Source organism: Eulemur rufifrons, chromosome 4 (assembly GCF_041146395.1).
Source record: "Eulemur rufifrons isolate Redbay chromosome 4, OSU_ERuf_1, whole genome shotgun sequence".
Classification (NCBI taxonomy): domain Eukaryota; kingdom Metazoa; phylum Chordata; class Mammalia; order Primates; family Lemuridae; genus Eulemur; species Eulemur rufifrons.
The window spans coordinates 64,127,625-64,153,727 of NC_090986.1; the positions used below are offsets into that span (position 1 = coordinate 64,127,625).

The 26,103-nt window shown below is 38.4% G+C and overlaps 1 protein-coding gene across 2 annotated transcripts in view; it reads right to left on the minus strand.

Moving 5' to 3' along the window:
- The window catches only part of WDFY2 (WD repeat and FYVE domain containing 2), a 143,876-nt gene that overhangs the window by 52,763 nt on the left and 65,010 nt on the right, over positions 1 to 26,103 (minus strand). For both annotated transcript variants that reach the window (XM_069467699.1, XM_069467698.1), the window contains exon 3: positions 18,558 to 18,631. In XM_069467699.1, coding sequence (XP_069323800.1) covers positions 18,558 to 18,631 — 74 coding nt within the window. The remainder of the gene's footprint in view (positions 1 to 18,557; positions 18,632 to 26,103) is intronic.

Genomic DNA, 26,103 nt, shown 5'->3' on the forward strand with positions numbered 1-26,103 from the left:
ATATCTTCAAAATATCTCTACAAAATCCTGCTTTCAGTTCTTTTGGATATATACCTAGATGTGGGATTGCTGGATCATATGTTAATTCTATTTTTAAGTTTTTGAGGAACTTCCCTACATAAGAGAGTGATGGATTTAAATTCAGTGTTTGAAAAATATGACTGCCTTTAAAACTGTCTTCTTTTTTATTGTATAGTTTCAAGATTAACAGTCTCCTTTTTGTCTTGGCTACCAGGAAGTTCAGAATCAAATTCCAGTCTTAATCATACAAACTATGCTGGTCCTTATTATAATCTGCACCCCTGTGTTATTCTAGGTTTTACTCAGCTCTCTTGGTTACAAGGAACTCAGCCCACTAAAGAGAGGATTTACAGTAAGAAACTGTATTAGCCACTCTCTGTCTCAGGGCCTTTCTTCTGGTATTCCTGCTTTTTTTTTGTAAGCGTAATAATCTATTATCCTTTCGCAACCAGCTGTTCTCTTCTGACAACTCAGCTTTTGTTCCCTCATATCTGGAGCTTGTACATGGCCATCATGGCACACAGAGGATTTCTAGGACAGTAAGACTACTCTGTATGATACCGTAATGGTAGATGTCATGACACATTTGTCCAAACCCATAGAAGTGCACCACCAAGAGTAAACCCTAAGGTAAACTATGGACTGTGGATGACAAGGATGTGTCAGTGGAAGTTCATCAGTTGTAACAAATGTACCACTGTGGTGGGGGATGTTGGTAGTGGGAGAGGCTGAACATGTGTAGGGACAGCAGGTATGTGGCAAATCTCTGTTTCTTCTTCTCAATTTTCTGTGAACCTAAAACTACTCTAAAAAACACAAACAAACACCTCAAACCCTATAAGAATGATGCTAAGAAAGACCCTCTAAGATCTCTTACTTATGGCTGTCTCTACACTTGAACAACCAATGGCCTGGAACTTGCATCCCTCAGTTGTCTTTTTGTTTAAATCAGCAGTTCTCCAACTTTTTGGTCTCAGGTTCCCTCAGTCTTAAAAATTATTGAGGACTCTGAAGAGCTTTTATATATGTGGGTTGTACTGATTGATCAAAAATACATATTAGAAATTAAAACTGAGAAAATTTTAAAATGTTGATTCATCAAAATAACAATAACAAATTTATTACACGTTAATATAAATATCAATCTATAAAAAATAACTGTTTTACAAAAGAAAAAATGTAGTCAAACAGTAGCAATGTTTTCCATTTTAGAAAATCTCATTCATGTCTAGCTTAACAGAAGACGGACCCTCATCCTGCTTCTGCATTCAATCTGTACATTTGCTAGAAAATGAGAGTGCAAAAGGCCAAGAACATCTTAGTATTATTACAAAAATAGCTTTCGCTTCACAGATCACACTTTGAAAACTACCGGTATCAGTGATTGACCTGACATTAGGCTTTGCTTAATCTTCATTTCAGATTCTGCCAGTTTACCTACAGGGTTCAAAGAATTATTCTTGTTTGTTTTATAATTATGAAAAGAGGCTTCACTGGCTACCAAACAATGGGACATTCTCTCACCCAGGAACTGAGAGAGAAGGTGCCATTTCCCCCTCCTGTTCTATGTCTAGTGACCCTAATCTTTTCTGACCACATGTGTTTTAATAAGCAGGGGGAAGGAATGCTTTTGCTGCAATCCCCCAGCCTTGGCTCCGAACTCTGTAAGAAACTCCCAGTCACATTTCTAAGAAGACTGGAATATGTCACGATGCATGGAAGCATCCGAAACAAGAGAACAAAAGACAATTGGGGTTTGTGCAACGACAGCAGCCGCGGGCCTCTCCGGATGCAAAATATCACCTATAAAGGGACAAATTCAGGTTTACAAATGCTTCTTACAAATTCTTGTTCAAATTCAGGTTTACACACAAAACAAAGCAATGTCAAGGTCTCTCCATAGATAGACTGCTTAACTGTCTGGCTGCTGCCCCTCCAGTTTGCTTGGGTGCTTCATGGTTTCCCTGTCATCATCTTTTTTCATCAATGGCAGCATGTTTTTGTGCTACCCCCAGTCCCTCAACGCCGACTGGAAGCAACCAGTTGCAGTTGGCTTTTCAATAATATCTCTCCCAAGAGGATGGAAAGAAGAAGGTAAAAGAGAAAAGACACACAGGTTTGGATGCAACCACTTCGAAGACTGCCTCTGGCAAATTTAAGATCTTAAGGACAAATGCTCTTGGAAGTTATTCAACGAATGGGGAATATCCTGCTCAAGGCCAAAATCTAAAGCCAGAAAATGGATGTATCATGCAAAGGAAGCCACTAGCGAAAGTATTCTGTGCCCCCATCACCATTCATGAACAGTAAAAGAGATTGTATATTTTAAATAACATTTATACACAATAAAAATTCTGCTATAATATTAAACAGCAAATGATGTGAGAGATCAATTTACATAAAGTCTAGTTGCTGATATTTATTTTTTAAACAGAAAAAACAGCTCAAAACTTCTTGAGAAAATGACGCTGAACAAAAAAGCTGCCTGTTGAAACTGAAAATTGTTCATATCTGATGTCATGGTATTTGGCCTAACAGTTAAGGCTAGAGACTACTGTTCCTACTTACGAAAGCAGCTTGTGAAAGAAGTTTGGATCTTTGGTTGTTACGTTGTGGGTTTTCTCGAGTTATAGAGTTTGTAAGGGGTCTAAACATTACCTAGCACAATGACTCATTCTCCAGATAGAGAAACTACAGTCTAGAGATACTAAGAGACTTGTCCCCAGGTCACAGGCTTAGTTGGTTGGATAGCTCCGGCTTAAAACTTGGGTCTGTCTTTTGATTTTTTTATCCACTGATATTTTGACTCACGCAAACCTCAAAGAGCCTACTCAAAATGATATTGAAACCCAGGAGAATGTCTCATTGAATTTCCATGAGCAAAGGAAAAAAATCACAGTGCAAATTCTGAAGTTTCTATTCTCCTTGGAGAATCCAGATGACAATACATCACAAAAAACCTGAAAGAAAGATAAGCACAAAGCACCACATACCACTAATGCCTCCACTATGATCCCTGTTACCCAAGCCTGACACCGGGAAGTAGGAGCAAATGGTATGCCGGGGACACTGACCAATTAGAACAGAGATGGGCTGTAGACAGCAGCAACCGATGTGTAATGGCTGAACATGAGCTTGGCTTGGAAGTTATTTTTTGCCAGCTACCCCTTTACCCCACTCAATTTCTCCCATATATTCAGTCATCAGATTCTGACCATCCTTGTTGAACCCATGACCCTTCCAATGCATTTATTTCCAAGTAAATGACATTTATCCTTGACAGTGACCTGCACGTCCCCACTTCCCAGCCTTTGATCTAGTCTCTCCCTTTCCCTAATCTCCATCACTTTTCAAACCTATCCCCCTAGGTAAGATTGACTAGTGTGCTTTCGTATAATCACCCCAGGCAGAATGGATCTTTCTTCTCTGAATTTCAAGAGACTCTATAGCTCTCTGATGCTATTGATCATAGTCTACATTAAATTAGAGGTACCTATGATCAAATTATTTTATCTTTACTTATAGATTTTAAGGAATGGAGTTTTTGTTGTCCTAATTTTTGTCTCCCATATGTCCAGTAATTTTCCTAATATACAATGTATGAGAGGTAATCAATAAATATTTATAAATAAAGAAATAATATTCCTTATTTTCTTAATAAAACCATGATTTTATTTGTACCAGGATCTTAAACAGTCTTGCCTCAGGGTCTTTGTACTGACTGTGACTCTGTCTTAATCACTTTTCCCCAGACATCAGTGTGACCCACTCCTCCAATTTTCAAGTCTTCTGCTCAAATAACATCTGTTCAATGAAGGCTAATCTGTCCATCTTTTAAAAATTGCAATCAGTTCCTTCTACCCCACCCTCATATCCTCAATCCCCCTTACTCTGTTCTATTTTTCCCCATAGTACCTATCACCTCTATGACCTTCTAACATATATAAATTATCTTTTTTGTTTATATAAACTTTACTAAAAGCAATACAAACAAGGAGAAGGATTTTTGGCAAGGGAGGGTATATTTTGTTCACTGATGCATCCCAAGTAACTAGAACACTGCCTGGCACATAGTGAGTGTTCAACATGTATTTATTAAAAAATTGAATAAAAGAATAAAAGTGTCATTTTAAGTACTATATTTTATATGTAGCAGCTCTCTATTAATATACTTTTGAAATATATGCAAATAGTAATATATAATATACTGTATAAACATTAAGCATGTTCTTTTCAGTGATGGTGTCAATTAATAAATGTGATATTTATTAGTTTATGTTTTCATTTAGATAAACCATCAGAGAAAGATTAAATAATTTGCTCATCAATGTCTCAATTGGGGGCTTAGTGCTACCCATAGTAGGTTTGAATGAAAACATGTGTAATTATCAGACATCCAAATAATAAAAGAAAAAAGGAAGAGAGCCTAATTGCTACACTATTACTTTCTCTAATCAATGCTGAAAAATAGAACAGTATATAATTTTGACTCAAAGCTCAGGACTAACCAATCTTTTACTTATTGCATCAACAGAAAACACAATAACATGTTGCTTTTTCAAGCTGTTTAGAACCACGGTCTCCATGCTGAAATGTTATAATTATCTCTTTTTCTGGATTTAAATTCACAAATTTTTAGTCCTGAACACTATTCAAACAAATAAATACACATTTAGCAAGTAAAAAACAAAAAAAGACAGCCAACAATACATGTTAAATCCAGTCTTATTAGCCAAAAATGGTGCTCACAAGAAACAAACTAGTTTAAGAACAATGAGTTTAAAAAAATTCTTTAAACTTGAGGTGACAAGTAATTGTGTAAAAAATAATACTCTTTAATTTCAGAAAAATTAACCTTATCAAAAAGTAAATTAAAGTTCATCTATTACTGAGAGGAATAGAATTTCTGCTATAAAAACAGTAATTACCATTTACTGAGGGCTTACTGAGTGCCAAGGCCTTTATATAAATTATTTCATGGAACCCTCACAACAATCCCATGAGGCCCAGATTATTATCTCCAGGCAGCAATGAGTAAACTGAGGCATGAGTGAAGTTAACCAACTTGGCCATGATTCTCCAGCTAAGAGATCGTAGAGCTGGAATGCAGATATCGCCCTCTATGGAAGCAAAGTTCACACCTCAACCGCCAGAGCACCTGCCCTGCTATATGAAGGCAAAGTATGTTAACAATGATTTCTTACAAACCCTGAGTAAGCTCTACCTGACAAATGGAGGGAAGAGAATAAAATAATTGCTTCCTCCCTGGCAGCTGGTGGGAAACAAGGGCTTCTGTAAGGATGACTGTAAGAAGGAAGGTGATAGGAGAAAGAACATCTGGATGGAAACACAGATGAAACTGATTTGGCTTTTTTCATTCCAAAACTAATATTGCAGTTCCAGGTTGCACAAGGCTCTCTATACTGGGTATTGGAAATACCAAAGCAAATATTGTGTTTCTTGCCTTCAAGTTGCTCAGGCTAAAGAAGGTAAAGAAAATAAGGAAATTAACACTCACTAAATTTATTAAGTATTATTCACCAACACTTATGGGGACTACAGTTGGCTCTTGAACAATACAGGTTTGGACGGCGCTGGTACACACACACACACACGGCTTTTCTTCTGCCTCTGCCACCCCCGAGACAGTAAGACTAAGTGTTTCTCTTTCTCTTCAGTCTATACAGCGTGAATATAACAATGAAGACCTTCATGAGGATCCACTTACACCTAACAAATAGTAAATATATTTGCTCTTCCTTGTGATTTTCTTAATAACATTTTCCTTTTTTTTTTTTTGAGACAGAGTGTCGCTTTGTTGCCCTGGCTAGAGTGAGTGCCGTGGCGTCAGCCTCGCTCACAGCAACCTCAAACTCCTGGGCTTAAGCAATCCTACTGCCTCAGCCTCCCGAGTAGGTGGGACTACAGGCATGCGCCACCATGCCCGGCTAATTTTTTCTATATATATTTTAGTTGGCCAGATAATTTCTTTCTATTTTTAGTAGAGACGGGGTCTCGTTCTTGCTCAGGCTGGTCTTGAACTCCTGACCTTGAGCGATCCACCCGCCTCGGCCTCCCAGAGTGCTAGGATTACAGGCGTGAGCCACCGCACCCGGCCACATTTTCCTTTCTTTAGCTGACTTTATTGTAAGAATACGGTATATAATACACACACAAAATATGTGTCACTCAACTGCTCATGCCATCAGCAAGGCGTCCCATCAACTGTAGGCTATTAGTACGTCACTTTCTGAGGAGTCAGGAGTTATATATGGATTTTCAACGTGCAGCGGATCAGCACCTCTAATCCCCACATTATCTAAGGGTTGACTGTATACATGTGTTACCTTAATACATAATTATATAAATGTAATATACCTATAAACTAATGATATAGAAATACTAAAGTAGAAATTTGAACTAATGGGTGTTAGAGTCCTCAGAGAGTCTTTTAACCCTTCCCTGGAGTAGAGCAGGCTTCTCATAAGGATGGATTTGGGGCTTTAGGCTAAGACTTAAAGGTAGGAGAGGAGTTCTTGGGGTGAGCAAGTCAGTGAGGGATGACATCTATTTTTGGTAGAGGGACTCCATATACATGGGCATGGATGTGTGACCCAAACAGGTTTGATATCTGGTGGGAGAGTTGTGACAGATGAGGCTGACAGAGAGGGAAGGAATTAAGGGCTCTGAACTTTATCCTTCTGAAAGTGGCTGAGAGTCTCTACACACAGTGTGTGTGGAACTTCGGGGATCTGGTGGCAGAGCAGCCGGAGGAAACTAGAGATAACAGGCAGTAGGACCAACCTGGCTTATTACAACTATTCAAGCGAACCTGCAAGACACAGAAATTTTAAAAGTACTAGTGGGAACACAAGAAAAGAGACAGAGTCAGGAGACAGTTCTGAGGTTAAGTCAGGGAGCCATGGGCACTGATTATGGTGCGGTTTGGGGGACACGTGGGTCACATTTCTGGCTGGGGCTACTCAATGTGATGCCATTTACCGAAGGAACAGAGAAGAAAGAGCATATTTGGGGGGAAAGAGGATTACTTCTATTTAGAATATGCTAAATTGGAGTGCAGTCTCAGGCTCAGGAGAAGGGAATCAGTCACAGTATTGAGAACTGTAGGTACAGGATAATTAGGCCAAAGGAAGAGATTGCCAAAAAAGAGTACGCAGCAGGAGGGCAGAAGCTTGGGAGCTTTGCATCTAAGACTCTGACAGAGAAGGAAGAACCAGTAGAAAAATCTGGAGAGAACTTAGGGTTTACTGGACTTAAAAGGCCACACCAAATACCCAACCATGACACCACTCAAGCCACTGGAAGGCATCGTTCCAGCTCCTTTCTCTTCCTACCTATAACAGAAAAGCTCTGAGCTGAAGAACCTGCCCTACTGTTTTGACTTCTCTCCAAGCCAGGAAACCAGCTGGGCCTCTGTGATTGCTGCAAATGAAAAAGCTGAGCTGTACTTTGTGCCAATATGGTTAACAGTCTTTTTGCAACTGTGTACTTTGCTCCAGTGAGCCTAAGGTCTAATACGGATGGTTTTCTTCCTACCCTAAATGAGTGTGTATTTAGAAAAATGTAAAACATTCACTGGTAACTGAGAGAAGAGTTATTCCTCCATCTGTAATGAGGTGAAGCTAGAGATGAGTGGGGTGTGGAGCCTGCATTCAAGGTTTAGTGTGGGAAGAGCAGTAAATAAACAGGAAGGAGCACTCACCTTGGAAAGAAAAACTAATCAGGTTACCAGCACCCTGGGTCACCGCAGCATCGAACGGCAGCCAAACAAAGACACACAAGCTCAGCACTTGACCCCAGCACTGAACCCCAGAGACCAGGGCATACCTAATACCACTCCCCTCTCAGCCAATATAAGCCTCTAGCCAGCAAGAAGGCAGCCTTTTTCTAAGACTGCCTCAGATCACAGAGTAGGTGGAGAAGCACCGGGTGACAGCAATGCAGCAACTATAAGGGCTATAAAAGAAAAACTGCTTCCTCCATGCATTTTGGCTCTAGTGAGTTTTCAAGCATTACAGCAAAAGAATAAATGTCAGATGGCTCTTTGGAGGGTCTGTTTCATGACTCTGCTGTTGTCAAGGTTCTCTTGAGAGGAATGCCTTCAAAGGTGATTAACATGGAAATGCCAGCCCATCTGGGCTCTGAACCTCACAATATAAATGACAGTGACATGAGAACCACAATCCAGCTCTAGTTTGTACAAAAGATTAACTCAAAGTAAAAATTAGCAACATATTTGTGTATACAAAGAATGTTCTCAAATGTCTGGATAGAAATGGTTAAGAAAAGACTTTTGATACCAACAGACTGATTTCTAGTGTTGAAAAAAAACTACAGGGCCACAGACAGCTCTCTGGACATTGGCCTACAAAATCCAGATTCCTAAAGAAATAGAAAACGATGTAACTCGTGATAGCTGGTGATCTTCCCCCTCTCACACTCTCACTCCAATAAAACAAGGGAGTAATTTATGATGAGAAATTTGCTACATCTTCCCCAATCATCCAGTTGGAGCATCTCCAGTAATCTGTACATCTCTCTAAGCCCAAAAAATTTTCTTGAGGATGATGAAGATTAAAATGGCAACAACTTGGACAAGAAAACTCCTCTGCAGAAAAAATAGTGTTTTGACAGTCCGTGTTTGCAAATCACTGCTGAATTACTGTGATGAGGCAGCAAAGATTGAAGATGGGACCAGAAATAAGCTGAATCATCCTAAGGAATATGCCACCACTAAGACACTTCCTCCCCTTGGAACTGACCTACTGAATCCTCATGACACATTTTAACCAAACCTTCCTGGTTACTGCAAATGGAGGATACTGCTGCTGCTGATGACAATGACATTGACAGGAGCTAATACATATGGAGCATTTGACATGTACAGGCACTCTTTTAAGAGTTTTACATACATTATGTCAGACAATCCCAACAACAACCCTATGAAATGGATACAAGTATTATCCCCATTTTACAGATAAGAAAATTGAGACACACAGAGTAAAGCAACTTGCCCCGTGTGACACAGTTTGAGGGAGTACAGCTGTGATTTGACTTGGACATTCTGATCCCAGAGCCTGTGCTCTTAACCTCCATATATTGTCAACTCGATAAACTATATTCATTCATTCACTCACTCATTGATTCAGTCTATACATATTTACAGAGCACTTAAAATTCATGGGCGCCAGGGATGTAACAGAGTCAAACAAACACAGTTCCTGCCTAGTGGAGCTTATGCTGAATATTTGCATGAACTAAATAATTACACCAATGATTATTCCAGAGGAGAGAGAGACTATTAAGGTATAAGGTTCCAAAGATAAAGTAATCTGGAATATAATACACCCATCAATTCCCAGCCATTGCCTTTCTGAAGCAGAGATGTGGCCACACTGATGTGGCCAAGATAGCTCCAATAGATAGTGTGTAAATGACTGCAATCCACCACTCACCCTACTGGATCTCCTCAGCACCTAATTTATCCAGAGCAATCTGGGAGCTCCTATGGGTATTCATGCTACAGGACTGGTCTAAAAGTTGGATCAAGAAAGCCTTCAAAAATTCACAATTGCAATGGAGGTGCCACAAATTAATCTCACATTAAAGAATGCTCTTGGCATTAGCATTTACTGTTGCTTGACCAAGTTTTTAGATAACATGCAGGTACTGAGCAAAAGATGACAGGGCTACATGTACAATGATATAATTAGGGCAGAAGGTTTGTCCTTGAGAGGTCTGTAATCCACACAAATGTTGAAGGCGCAGTCACTCACACAATAACAGCAAGTATTTTCTTTCGACAAGACAACCTTTGGTGAATTATATTGTATAAATAAATAGTAAGCAACTGGCATGTCAACACCCTAGTACTATTTTCCTGCTAAGCATAGCTCCAACACCTATAGCATTAAAATATGTATATATTTAAGTTCATTGTAACTTATTAGCACAAGCTCAGAAGAAAATGGCTACCTAACAGCCTATAAAATGAACTCACATGGGAAAGCTCAGTGACTCAGAATGATGAATTGACTCAGAAACAGTGGTCTCGTATGGTAGAAACCATGGTATAATAACAGAATCATATGCTAGTGTAAGTAACAGTGGGGTTATGCAAGTTTAAAAGAAGAAGACCCTGTTGATTCTAGTCTAGGCCCACATTTCTCTTAACACAAGACATCCTGAAATTTTCTTCAAATTCACCCTCTGTTGTTCTCATAATTCAGATCAAAATCAGTATCACACTAGACATCCTGGAAAGCAGGGAAATTCCAGAAGCAACATCAACTCTTCTAGAAGTACAAAACCTGGAATGCATCACGAGGATTGACAAGCAGGAGTCTGCTATAGCAGTGCTATTTCTAAGTCAATTGAGGTGAAGATTTTCAAAAGATTTTCTGTCCAGCAGGCGGGGACTGACTGTACATTCAACTTGCCTGGGTATAGCTGAACTGCTTTATTCAGAGGCTACTTGTCATTGCTGTTGAATGTGACCTCACCATTTGGGTTCAGTCCCTGTTGGCTCATTATAACCCACAGTAATAAACAACATATCCAAAACACCTTGTTAGAGTAAATGCTCAAACTCTTCCCTCCCTCGCTTTTAACAATGGCTGGATGCACAGAATAACAAGAGCTCGTGCACACTTCACTAGTGAACACCCTAGGGCAATGCCTTGTAGTTGGGCTGTCCTAGTTTTATGAAGAAACTGGCTTGGTATAGTACAAAGAATATTTGTCCAGGGCTCAGGGAAGTCCTAGCTCTGTCACCACTATGTTGACATGTGACCTACCCAATCTATTGCTTAATCTAAAGGAGAGTGCCACTAGATGCAGAAGAATTAAGGTCCCTTTCAATGCTAATATTTTCTTATCACCCAAGAGGATTTTGAGTCATCTTATTTTAATATGTTTGGATAGTTCTTGAAGACATCATACCTCACAGTCACAAAATTGTTTCCAAATCAAGTGTTTAACACTGGTAGGCAAATACTGTAAATACAATATCACAAGGTGTACTGAGTTAAATAGTGTCTTCCCAAAATCATGTTCTCCTAGAATCTCAGACTGTGGCCTTATTTGGAAATAGGGTTTTTGAAGATGTAATTAATTAAGATGAGGTCATACTGGATTAGGGCGTGCCTTAAGTCCAATGACTGGTGTCTTTACAAGAAAGCCATATGGGCTGGGCATGGTGGCTGACGCCCTAGCACCCTGGGAGACCAAGACGGAAGGATCCCTTGAGCTTAGGAGATCAAGACCAGCCTGAGCAAAAGCCAGACCCTGTCTCTATGAAAAATAGAAAAACTGGCTAGGCATGATGGCGAGTGTTAGGGTAGAGATACCGGTGCACACGGGTTTAGAGAAAGACTTCTCCAGACAAAAATTAGGATAGAAAGGTTTATTTACTTTTCCCTGGGGTGTGGGGAGGGAAAAGGACCGGCACGGAGGTGGAAAGAGGAAGAATGCGCTGGCCTCAAAAACCAGCTATGGGGCTTTTTAATGGGGGCTGTAAAAATGGCAGGGTACAGTGGAGAAACTGCTGCATCCGCTCCTTTCTTTCTTCTTGGTGGCAGGTAGATAACAAAAACCGCAAGGACATCAGAGTCCAAGAGTTGGCTTTTCTGCCTTTCCTTGAAGAAGGGATTATCACAAGAGATGTGACTCTATCCTCCAGATATGTTGGAGGCTTGGAGCTCACACCCTGCTGTTCCCTCAGGAACTATTTAGGCTGTAAAAAAGCAGATTCTAAAAAAAAAAAAAAAAAAAAAAAAAACAAAACCCAATTTTGAAAGAGAAAGATTTACGTCTCTTTTCCATCGACTCAGCTCTTTTCAGAAGTTGTGCAATACAGAACTCCTACAGCGTGCCCATGTCCCTTTAGTGAGAGAACTCACAGGATTGATCTTTAACTGTCACTGGGGAAATTGTGGGATTTGGTATTGTCCTATTGTTTTGGCAAGACCCGCCCGTTTCTGCACATGTCTGTAGTGTCAGCTACTCGTAAGGATGAGGCAGGAGGATCACTTGAGCCCAGGAGTTTGAGGTTGCAGTGAGCTATGATGATGGCACTACACTCTAGCTGGGGCGACACAGCAAGACCCTGTCTCAAAAAAAAAAAAAAAAGAAAGAAAAGAAAAGAAAAGCCATGTGAAGACACAGAGACACAGAAAAGAAGGTGATGTGAAGACGCAGGCAGATATTGGGGTGACCCATCAATAAGCCAAGGGATGCCAAGGACTGCCAGCCACCACCAGATGCTAGGGAAAAGCAAGGAACCATTCTCCCCTGCAGCCTTCAGGAGCATGGCCCTGTCAACATCTTCATTTCAGGCTTCTGGCCTCCAGAACTGTGAGAGAATAAACTCTGTTGTTTTAAGCCACCCAGTGTGTGATACTTTGTCACAGCAGCCCTAGGAAACTAATATTCCAGGTATTGATATGCTGTAACCAGTAATGACTCATCTTGTTCTCCCGGAACTACCCAAGCTCTGTTACAAACACTATAATATCTTTGACCTTGTGAATATAATAAAACACTTACAGTCCAAGATCCTGGTTTTAGAGGATCAAAACAGCTCTGATGATTCTTGGATTTCCTTCTACAAGATGCTAAATATATTTTCAAAGAGGTAACTTCTCCTTTTATTTGAAAAAGTTATATTCTCTTTTACAGAAACTACATTCCTCTCCCTTGAGGCTTCTGGAATGGGGATACTTTTTGCTTTTGCTCAGCAAGAACTCTTTGCCCGAGTATTTTCTGTGACCTGTGATATGGCTGTCCTATCTATGAGATTCTGCCAAAACATATACCATCATAAAGTCCATCACATGATACAATTTTAAAACATGTCCTCTAAAGAATACCACTGGTAAAACAGATAAAAACAGTGATATTCTTGTAAAGTATACTCTAAAATTGTAAAATATGATTGATGTGAGAAGGCATATTCCTTCAATAATTCCAAAAATTCATCAGCTCTAATCTAGGTAAAAAGGAGGCAATCAAAGACTTAACAGCATATTTTATGGTCCCACGAACTGTCAGGAACACATTATATTTCTACTTAGGTTTCTTATTTGCTTGCTTAATGTATATCTCTGTGTATTCTGAATTTCAAGAGGCAGTATATGGATGTCAAATTCTTCTGTATGCCCAAACTAGTCACTTAAACACCAGATCTGCTCATATTGTGTCAACTGTTGAGAGTATATTTACCCTGCCAGCCTAGTGCCCAATTTCGTTTTTAGCATCCTGATGAGATGGGTTAAAATGGCTTATTTCCTTCCTTCAACTGACATTTTACAAAGCATCTACAGTGGTGCACAACTCTGTTAGGATACAAAGCTGAAGCAGACCTGGTCTTTGCTCGTAGGCAGTTCACAGTACAGGAAGGAGACAGGCCCATAAACTAAGGAGAATGCCCAGGCTTCAAGGCACACAGGCAGAGTTCCCATGTCAGCTGAGCTGCTTCCTAGCTCAGTAAGCTGGAGAAGGTATGTAAATTATCCAGGCATTTGTTTCCTTATCTGAGATATGTAAATAATACTATCTATACCATAGGATTATTGTGGAACGCTGGAATGAGGCAGTGTTACATTTAATACAGAGTGCCTGGTACATAGTAGCTGTTCAACAAATGTTTAGTTTTCATTCCCTTGGATAGCTCATGTGAACTAACAGTAATATGTATTATAAAAATATAATAACCACAAGAATTACCAAAATAACAACAAATCCATGCATGGTCAATATCATTATTTTTTATATAACAATCACCATTCTGGCCAGGCGCGGTGGCTCACGCCTGTAATCCTAGCACTCTGGGAGGCCGAGGCGGGTGGATTGCTCAAGGTCAGGAGTTCGAGACCAGCCTGAGCGAGACCCCGTCTCTACTAAAAATAGAAAGACATTATATGGACAACTAAAAATCTATATAGAAAAAATTAGCCGGGCATAGTGGTGCATGCCTGTAGTCCCAGCTACTTGGGAGGCTGAGGCAGTAGGATCGCTTAAGCCGAGGAGTCTGAGGTTGCTGTGAGCTAAGCTGACGCCACGGCACTCACTCTAGCCTGGGCAACAAAGTGAGACTCTGTCTCAACAAAAAAAAAAAAACAATCACCATTCTGAATAACTGTTATATAGATCAATTTTCTCCTCTCATCCCAATCAAACTTCCTATAACACATATATGAGATTAATATTCAGAAAACAGAGATTTTATAATTTTGGAGGCTTGTTCAAAAAAATCTTTAATATGCATTTACTGTGGCAAGATAGTAATAAAAATTTTGGTTCCCTAACAATTTTGATGAAGAAGAAAATGCATATTTATAAAGATATATACAACTCTGTGACTATCCTACAGCCATTATTCATTAGGGTTGGTAGAAATTAATTTAATGAAAATTCTTTAGTTCTGCACTGACATTTCCTCATCAATCATCCCCTTTAAATACAGTAGAAAGTACTGGGTTGAGATTGAGGGGAATTTTTCTTGGTAGGGATTTAGTTCCTTTACATAATGCTACTTGTCCTGAATCAAGGCTTTCACAATACTCCATTAAACTTCTTTCCAAATTGGTTGATTTCTCTGCAAACATTTCTTGCCCGTTGTTACCTCCATGTTTTTTTTTCCTCCATGCCATCAATTTTGTCTGAAATACCTTATCTTCCTATCTTTAGCTAATCAAATCTAAGCCTGTCTTCTAAATCCAGCTCGCATCCAGTTTCCATGGAGCTCTCCCAGACCACTGTCTCCCACTCTCTTCTGACCTCACTGCCTTGCCAAAATCACAGTCACTGGTGTGCTGCTACTTCCGCTGTTATGTTTACTTTGTGTTACTTATTTCATAACTTCATTTTTCATGAAAATGAAAAATGTCTCCACAACTGAATTATAAACTCTTTGAGACCAGGAGCCAAATTATGTTAGAATTGAGCATAATCTTTTATACATAATTGAAATCCAAATATTTGTTGGTTGGTAGAATACATGAGAAACAACAATTGAGAGTTTTAAGTCCTCCTTCAGCATGAATACCAGTTAGCACAATCTGACTTCTTTCAATATTAAAACAGAAGATATTACTGAAAACTCAAGATGAATGAAACTACTGGCATATCTTCTTCCTCTACAGAATTGTATAAACACTTTGAGTAGTAATAGAATTGTACAAATAAACTTATTTTTAATAGGAATAGAATTGTACAAATAAGCTACCTCAGAATTTAAGCAAGTACTTATTACAACCAGCTTTATTAAATAATAATAATGATGTTTATATTTTAGTCAGTAAACTTATTTAACAAATTATTCATTGAGTTCCTAACTTGTACAAGGAAGCACATTAAGATCTGCTAGGAGAAGAGATGAATAAAAGACTGGCCAAGGCCTCAATGCCCAATACTTTAATAGAAGAGACAGACTTAAAAACATTTTACAAAACAAAAGTTAAATAAGCAATACAATATAGTGAACCTTACTGAGTACTGTGTGTGATTAATTTCATTGGGTAGGGCTCAGGAACCAACTGCCAAAAATAAAATAAAATGATAACATTTGAACTAGGCCTGGAAAGATAATTAGGACTATGTAGACCAAGATGGCAGAAGATGATTCTGGGCAATACACTCAGAAACAGTAAAACGTAGAAGGATGTAAATATACTCTCACCCCATCTTCAGCTTCTCTCAGTAGGGGATCTCACCTGCTACTTCATGAGAAGAAAAAAAAAAGGCATTCCTCTCCTATATCTCAAAACATATTGACATTTCTCTTTCTCTTTCCCTTCTATCTCAAGGGTCCTCATCCTTTCCCACAGCTAAATTTTCCAAATTGTTCTGACTCTCTCGCTGTTTGTCTCCTATGGGATCTTGTTCCAGTGCTCAACCTCTCTCTCATTCTCTTGTGGCCAAATTTTTGAAAGAATGGTCTCTATTTGTTATCTCTACTTCATCTCTAATCTCTACTCAGTTACATAAGTTTAACTGTCTCTTAAATCTTATATAATGTGTTCTTTTCATTCAGTAAAATAAAGTGAAATAAGGATTTACTTTCTGATTTCATCCTTTCTTAGTTTTAAAATAAGTTAACCAGTATTCTCAAAATTTATTTGCTATATTCAGGGACCAGAGAATGTATAATCTTTGACTACAATTTATCATGTCTAGAAAGCAAATTATTAAACAGCAGAGACTAAGTATTTTCAGTAAAGAACCTGTTATTGTAGTGATCAGTGAGAATCCTGAACCTTAAACATGCTGTCCTCTCAGTGTAGCTTCCTCTAACTTAGCACTCTTCATAATTCTTCAGACGAGAATAGGTAGAATGTGCAATTCATCTTCCTCAGCAACATAAAGGAGGAACTTTCAAGGAAATTATTTCACACAAGTCAAGGTCCTCAATCTTTCTCGGAAGAGCAGAGTAAGATAAGGCTTGATGTCTTGATGCTGTACTGAATACCTAGAGAAGAGACAGCTCCAGTGCCCAATTGATGTTCTGGCTCTCTGGCAGTTTCGCTTACTAAAGGAATAATGCCTAAGATGGTTTCTCCTTTTATATACGATAAATAGCTAGAATTCTCCATAACTTACTTGCTCACCTTTCTTGCCTTCAAAGCCAAATGTATCAGCGCCCATTAACCACCCACATTAATATCTAAAGTGCAAAGAACCACCATATGTTATATAAACCTAAGTCTTTTCATGGACAGTGAGTGTTACGTCCACTAGTCTGCGAACTGTTGGGCAATAGATAGATCTCAGCTCATCTTTTCAGTCTTCTTTTGTAAGGGACACTTCAGAAGTTCATTGAATAATCCAATGATCTCCCTTTGTCTTTTAAAAATAAATTTATTCCACACACACACACATACACACACACCTCCTTTTTAAAATGGCTCTCCTCAAAGTAGACAACAATCTATATCAGAAACTTCTGTTTACCTAAAGAAGAGTTTACAATTCTACTAAATGGGTTAGATTTAATTCCATAAATATTTGTCAATAGGCTGAGTTATATTTAATAATATTTTAATATTCCCAGAAAGGCCACCAAACAAATGTTTTGACTAAAGGTCAAATAGAAAACTTCAGGCCCACTAATATTTGTAAAGGTCGGGCAAGATTACAAATGGAGGCCTACATTCCATGTCTAAGTATTTAAAAGTTACAAGTCCTCCGGGTGTGGTGACTCACGCCTGTAATCCTAGCACTCTGGGAGGCCAAGGCGGATAGATCGTTTGAGCTCAGGAGTTTGACACCAGCCTGAGCAAGAGCAAGACCCCATCTCTACTAAAAATAGAAAGAAATTAGCTGGGCAACTAAAAATATATAGAAAAAATTAGCTGGGCATGGTGGTACATGCCTGTAGTCCCAGCTACTCGGGAGGCTGAGGCAGGAGGGTTCCTTGAGCCCAGGAGCTTGAGGTTGCTGTGAGCTAGGCTGATGCCACGGCACTCTAGCCTGGGCAACAGAGCAAGACTCTGTCTGAAAATAAATAAATAAAAGTTTACAAGTCAAGTTAAACTATTAAATAACATATGGTCATATCCTCCAGTCTTGACAAATACACCTTAAGCTACCTGAAGGTACAGGTTCAAATTTAGAATTCTTAGACTCCTTGAAGTTCCACATCATAATGTGCTCACATGGGAGTGAGCGAGGAAACTGGCAGGCCCAACTCACTGAAAAGTTGTGAGACCCGAACCAAGGTCTCTGACAAAAACCAGAAAGCAGATGCAGTAAAGAAACTGGTTAAGACCAATGGGAGCCAAGACAGTAACAAGAAGGACCTCTGCTCGCCCTGGTAGCTCATTATGCCCTACTTATAACGTATTAGCATACTAAAAGAATTATTCCCACCAGTGCCATGACAGTTTACAATCACCATGACAACCCCCAAAAGTTACCTTATATGGTAGAAAAAGAGGAGGAGCCGCCAATTCCTGGCAATCTCCACCCTTTTCCCAGAAAACCTATGAATAATCCACCCCTCATTTAACATATAATCAACAGATAGCCAAAAATAGAGCTCATCAACAAAGTACTCTGTTTATGGGGCTGCCTGCTTGCTATTTGTTTCTTTAATAAATGCTGCTTTCATTAAGATCACACACATTAGATCACACACATTAAGATGTAAGAGAAAGTGTTTTCTTCCTGTTCTGTTGCTGGTGTCTATCTACATCATGATTAACCATCTGATAATGCCACTAGTATCACAGCTTGCTCTCACAAAGTCAGATTCATGCAGTTCACTCATTAGCCTCCCAATGCCCCTATATTAGCCACCGTGTGCGTGGCAGGTCAAGCTGAATCTTGTCAGCACTGATGACAGCTTTCCTTACACAGAATCCCTTACCATAATATGCTGCACTGCAATTTCCACTTAGCAAGAAAATGATTCTATTAATTTGAAAAAACTAATAAATAATTCTCATCACAATAAATATACATACTTCACAGGAAGGGAAGTATTTCAACTGGAAATCTTATTTATGTGTACTTACTGAGATTGTACCATTGTCTAGACCTATGGACAGTCTTCTTGTTTCCGGGTTAAAAGACATGCATGAACATGGAGCTGAAAGAAATGAACATGTTGATGAAATTAACAAAACGATGATTCTCATCGACTTAGGAGTGCCTAACTAGCTAAAAGTGTGGGGATATTTTTCCCCACTATTTCCTGAAAAACAGTTTATTTAACACCCACTCGCCAAAAAACAAAAACAGTAATTTTACAACCAACCCTTAGTTTTTCAGTGATCTGTTCAACGAATATAACAAATAAGATATTCTCAAACTGGGCAAGTTCCAGGGGGCTTGGTCTCAGCTTGTCAGTATTGAGTCTAACTTTGACTAGATTACCAATATTTTTGCACTGTGTAATCTTTCTGTTACCACGCTTTCTGTTCCACCCTGATTCTATCTTAGATAGAAACAACCTATCCTTTCTGAACTAGGAAAACAAAAGAAAGATCTTGTTATCCCCCCAGCCTCTTCACCCACATACATACACATACACACACTAGTATAGAAATCTATTTTTTGATTCAGAATTAATTTGGGGCATGTGAACTAAGGGGAGTTTTTTGCTTTGGGCATTCAGGAAGTACGCGGGAGGCTGCTGACTGAAAACGACTGAAGATGTGTCTCAAGCTAAAAGAGAACCAACTCGTCATTAGGGCTAGACATCGTAGGAAAGAGACCAGGTGAGTCAGCACACCCAGTCCTGCACTGGAACTCCCTGTTCTGCAAGACTGACTGGCTGAGTACACCTGAGCCTAAGTAAATGAAGCATGCCAGGAAGCTATGTGTGGTCACTAAGTGCTTACTAAACAGTTGCTTCCAGGCCCCTGCATTCTCCTCTAACCTATGCTTGCTTCTAAGAATGGAGGCCTGCTAAAACAGTTGTTCTAAAAAGTCCAGCACAATTGTTAAATGTCTTCCCCCACCCCCCGCATATTCACAGTAGCCCTGTAGATCATGCATTACTCATCATCATAATCACAATCAGCATCAAATATTTTTATTCCTACTTTTCACAGTTATTATTACATGTTTTACCCAAGGTTACATACAAAAAAGTTGGAAAAGGTTCAAAGACCAAACACACAGTCTCATTTTCAAACACCCAATTTATATTATCTTAAACTATAAAAGAACTTCAAGTTCTACTGACAGAGCCACTTCAAAAACACAAACACATCACTTAGTAACATTTTTTTCATTCTCTATAAAAGGGCCCTGAACAAAACAACAAAAAAAATCTTCTAAACTGTATAAAGTATTTAACTTTTTTCTAATTTTCCATCATGATATATTCAAAAAATAAAAGCATACAAAAAAGAATTTTCCCCCAAAACTTACACCAGCACAACATACTATCTTGTTTCTGGTTAGCCACAAAATAAAACTGGATTCCCAAAAGTACACTGCTGAACAAAGTAATCACATTATATTTAGTGCACTGCCCTAAGGAAGTCAGTGTTACTTGCCCTTGGCCCATAAACTATGTCAACACAATTTCTATACAAATGCTAAAATGCCAGGTCTCATAATCCCATAACATTAAAATCTAATGATTTCATGGAAGATTATCATGTTAGCTGAAACAAATCAAAAGAAAAAAACACATCGATTGCAACTATGTAAAGTACATACATGCAAGAAAGTACATTATACATGGGAACATTAAGCATAGTTCTTGTGTTCAAGTGACAAGATTATTTCTGTAACATTGTTTTTAATGTTATCGTTTTCCTGTTCCTATTAAAATTCATTTTAAATATCTAACCATTTATAAGATGTAAACATGAGCATAGGAAGCAAAACTCAATTACTGTCCCAAGGGGCTACAGACTGGACAGAAACAACCTTATCATTTAGCTGCCTGCCTGACCATCTAAAAGTATTTTCTGTGATTTCCTTCAAAGTTCTTATCTGGTTTTGCTATAGTTAGAAAACTCACTGATCTTTGAATGTGATTTAAAAGACTTTTTTACAACATTGCATAGGCTGCCCTTAAATCTACATTGCTATTTCTTTATTCCTTGTCCACTCCATTTGCTATATTTCTTGCTATTCTTTCAATGAAAATTTAGAATGCTTATTACGTTCCAGGCATGTGCTACAATGATATATAAGGCATTACTGCCGCCATCAAGGAATTTATAGATTGTGAAACCAACTGTATATAGGAACTGTAAGACTTGATTTCACCTCCTTGATTCAAATCACTTTTATATATAGGAAGAAACACTACCAGAATTCAAAAGCAAAAGACTTTTCCTACAAAGGAGCATAAACAAAAGAAATTTTAACAGAAATCCTGCTGTTCTAGAACTCATATGCCTGAACCAAAGATGTTCTAGATAGGGGAACGCCAGAGTTAGACAGCATTAGCTCCCAGGTGCCCCAAAGACACTACTAGCCCTTTGAAGAGACATTCTGGGAAAACACCAGGCAAACCTGTGTGTATGTGTAGAGAAAGGCTTTTGGTAGGTGAGTCTTATGATGCTCTCAAACCATTTCCCAGCTGTGACACTCCCATAAGAACAGGCCTTGGGGTGGTTACTCATAGCCCTGGCAGAGCCAAAGAGGCAGAAAGTGAATCCAAAAGAATACTGATGCCCAGAATTGTTGTTACAGTAAATATCTTTCCTTGTGAGGGTCAAAGGAAAAATAGATTGACACAAAGATCCTTCTAACCTCAACTTAGCAGAAATTAACATAAAAGCAACTCTATAGCCCACACAAAATGGTCTTCTAGCCATGTGAGACAAATATTAAACGGGCAAAACTGTCTGGGGAAGGATAATGAGATACAGTAAAGTAAAGGCAATTATGACTAAATGGTAAAGAGAATCCTTTCGAAGGAAGAGTGGGAGGAGACAAACAAAATATGATTTAAGCACAACATTTGTAGCTAGGTGGCAAAAAATGGCTACAAATATTTGTGATGCTTCACAAACAAGAACTCTGCTTTAAATGCTGTAAAACTAATAATTTATAAGGCAATAAATAAATAATTGGTCTCTCTGATGTCTAAACATGCAAGTTAGAGATGCGCTGGCGCGGAGACTGTTCTTTTCTCCCACCTTGAAATTGCTCTCTCCAAGAAGTGAGTGAAGTACCTGACCAGAACTATAAAATTATAATACAGCTACTGATTTCCTCTATCAAAGCTGCATCCTTGAACTCCAGATGAAATAAATACAGCATGATACAAAATGTGAAGATATATTTATAACCCTCACCTCTAACTGTTTTTCCCCATGAGAAACAATAACCACACAGAGTAAGATTTGTAGGGTGACCCGAATTTACCAAGACCTCTTACATATATCATGCTATATGTAGCTGGCCTGAGACTGCTCCTATACTCACCCAATAACTGAAACTCAAGGCCTTGACACTGGTCTTGTTGATGTTATAGTTTAGTTCCTATATTTTTCCCTACATTTTTATTAAAATGTAGGAAGAAATGATTACAGTTTCTTGATAAAATAGTATCGGACTTTTCCATGCTACCTGAATAAGATTTCCCATCTACCTCTTTTGTCTCAGACTAATGACAGTCAAAAGAATATACTGGAAAATTTTTAGAAAGCAATGAAAAGCACAAATAAACTAGAAATTTGTGCAGTCTATAGGTAATGGGACCTCTTATTCTCTTACGTTAGTATCAGGACTTTAGACCTTGATGGTCTGTCAAAGTCTCACCTTTAAAATTAAACACTTTCATAACATTGAGTGTTTGGTAAAATGAAGGCTTTGTGATTTAAGGCAGTTATTCAGCTTAAAGTTCAGGGAAAACTAAAATAAAGAGAAGATCCAGTATGTGTGATTATATTAATGACCATATAATTTGAAGGGGAAAAGCTCAAGAGATATGAGCTCTAGACAAAGGGGACTCAAGAGACCAACATCAACCTCAACAGAGTCAATAATTAAATGGATTGGAGAGAAAGTGACTATTTTCATTTCTGATACTTTTATCCAACAACTGGTATTAAAAAAGTTGCCCCTGCTTATTTTAAAAAATGTAGTTGAGAAGGGGCAGTCTCAAAATACTTCCATTTGGGGGAAAGTTTCCTAATTTCTATTATACCAGTAATTCTTTCATTTTATGACTAATTTATTTCTGTCCTTTGCTGACCAGTTGAACTTTGCTCAAATAAACACAAGTTTCACTGAAGGTTAAGCTTGGATTTCAATCACAGTGCTTTATAATGCTAAAGGCATTATTTGGCAAGAGACACTAATCTTCATGAGAGGTTCTGGTTGGAACTTTAAAGCTAAATAAACAGCGATACTTCTGCAAATAAAACTTTAGGTGTTATAGGCATCCCGGTGAAGTTAAATGTCAGGATTCCACAGTAAGAAGGTCTTTAACAGAGCCTCCAATGAGCAATACATCCCTACAATGCAAGGATTTAATTCATGGACACTATTTCACTCAGCCCTGTTTGTCAAAGAACATTATTTATCATAATAGATATATAGTACTCAACCCATGCCTTATTTCATTAGCATTTCTATATTTAGGACTTCGATTGTTTAGCGCTAAAAAGCATTTTTCATTTAAATCAAATGTTTATGCACTCCACTAATATTAATCATTTTGTTTTCTTTTAATCTAGTCTCAGTAACATCAGCAAAGTTACAGTGAATTACAAGTGGTCACTTTTTCTCCAAGACAAGTTTTAAGTTATAGTAAAGTGATTTTACTACAGTAAATTTTAAAATGCCCCATCAGATGAAAATCAAATAAGAGTATGCTAAATAAAGGCTGTAATTAGATTAATTAACATCTGGTATATTCATTTTGGATGATATATGTTTTCCTTCATTTCCATTAAAAATCAAAAGTTCCTTAGGTACCTTTTCCTCTTAGTAAATACAGAATTAAAAGATCACATTATATTATGGTTTTTAAAATGTAAATAGTAAAAACAATAAGTTGTTTTTATTTATTTTTATTTTAACAAAAAAACCATTTTACACATAGTTTTATAATATAACCTATACCAAAAAGAAACCAACAAATGGAGCAATACATTTCACAATCAGGAACCCAGGAATTATTTGAAATAAGGTATAAATTAAAAACAGAGTGAGCAGTTCTCAATTATACACATATCTCCCAGTCTGCCAAGAAACTCTCTCAGTTGAGTTAAAGATGTTTAAAAGTCTTCAGAACAATCACTACTTTATAAAAATAGAAACTTCTGAGTTCATTATTTTAAATACCTTTCTACCACTAATCTGTCCTCATGAACTTTTCCCCAAAACTCCAACAAACCCAGCAGATGAGGTGGAATAAGTACACAAACCACCTCTACAGTCTTAAGTTGTCTAAAGTCTTCCTCACCAAGGGGAAAACCAACATTTGCAATTTACATACAAAGTAACTCATTCCCAGTCCAGTTATAAAGCATATTAATCAACTTAATTTTCCAAATACCCAATTTCGAATTACCTGTTGCCTTAAGACTACAGTCTCAATAAACGGGAAGAGGAAATCAACCCACCCACAAACTCACAAATTAGTTGATTGTTCCTAATAACTCTGGGTTAACATCAGTAATGATAGTATATATTCTTAAGTACCAAGAAACTGAAGGTATTTTACAAATAGTTATTTGACATATCTGATAACCAAAATATTTTTGCAAACTTGAGAACAAAGAAAACAGTTTCTCTGTTAGAATTCAAAGCAGAGAAAATATAAAGGACTTGCCCAGAATGACTCAGCAACTAGACAGCCAAAATGAAAATCAAATTCCAGTTTCCCCCAATGCCGCAAGCACAGGTTCTAACCTACAAGCTATTTTGAATACTCCAACTTGAAACAATACATTTTTAGGGGGGTAAATTTAATGTAAATAATAGACTATGTTCAAACGTTCATCTTAACTAAGATAATTTACTTAATGTATTTCCCACTTCATTTTACAAAGAGTTTGAAATGGCTTAAAAAGCAGATACAATAAAACCAAAAAAAAAAAAGAAATAAAAAGGTACAACTGTGGGAAAATATATATATAAGAGCAGGAAGAAAATTATTCTAAGGATTTCTTGGGAAACTTAGTAAATTTCATGCTTCACATTATCCGTAAGGACCAAGTACCAAGTCCTTTGTGCTGTTTCTCCCAACCTTTTTTGCCTCATGATACACACAGAAAATTATATTTGTACAGCCACTGAAGTAAATGGAAGAGACTAACCTTCCCTCCACCCCTCTTCCACCTGCCCTCCACACCCCTTCTCAGCTAAGCAGTCACTTCTCAGGGGACTGTAATCTATTTGGACCACACCAATAGGCTCTGCCTTCAAGGAAGCAAAGGGTTCTCGGCCCCCATATCTGAAAAATATTGCCCGTTCATGCTTTTTCATAAAAGGGGCAGTGCGTATTAGGGTAGACAATTACTTCAAAAACAGCTACAAAGCATTTCATATAATATACACATCAATATAAGAAAAGGGCACAAGGAATGAAGGTGTTTCTGCAGAGGGCTAACATAAAGTGGGAAAACCCAGAATTTAGATAAATAATCAGACTGAATATCCTTCATGCTCTCTACCACAAATAGTCTCTCTCTCAACCACGCTTTTGATAAAAACCAGGAAGCAGACAGCTCAAAATGATGTGTTTCAGTGAGGACTTGAGTTCCTGTACTTTAAGTGGAGCAGATGGAGAGGTGGCCATACTTGTGAGAAAACTGAGGGGCCCAACCACAGCTTCTGACTGGGCAAATGCCATCTCACCAGGCCAAAGCAGAGAGCTGGGAAGATGATGAAATAGGTCATTTTATTGCTGTTAGGTGTGCCTATTTATTTGTAACTATTTTTGAAAAAAAAGTCTTCTGTTTGGCTTTGGGGATAAATTCATAAGTACTTGGGAGCCAAAGTAAATTCCGCTTGCCTGCCCTGGCAACAACAGAACCCAGAGGTTTTCCACTTCTCCAACACCCCCGGCCTGAGGCTCGGGTTCCCACAAGCCTCCCGGTCACATATTTGGCAGCCATGCTGATCTACCGATTCTCCATACCCAGGGGAGAGGTGGGCAGTAAAGGCCCAGCCATGATACCCAATCCTCTCAAAGAGTAAGAAAACTCTCCAACACCTGCTACCCCACCTCTTGCTTGAGATTCCTTCCCGCCTCTCCTTCGTCTGATCCCATGAACAGCAGCAGGCCTAGTTAGTAAATCTGAAATAACTCAACCACGAAAATAGGAACGCCTGTGCTATTCGCATGCTTTTTCTCTGTAGTGTGATACAGAGGTAGTTAAAATGGGATCTGTTAGAACCCTGGAACAAATAATCACATTTATGGTTGCAACTGAAACTTCAACTCTGTACTCTGAGGAAGATCCCTCTCTGGTTTACAAGCTCAGGCGGGGTCCCAGGTGGGTAGGTTGTAAGTTGATACTGTCACAGACAATTAGCAGCTGCTATCTGAGATACACCAAGAGGGTATTCTTTTTTGAAAGAATATTTGATACGGAAAGGCTCTGATTTCTCACTCATCCATAAAAATCAGCTAGG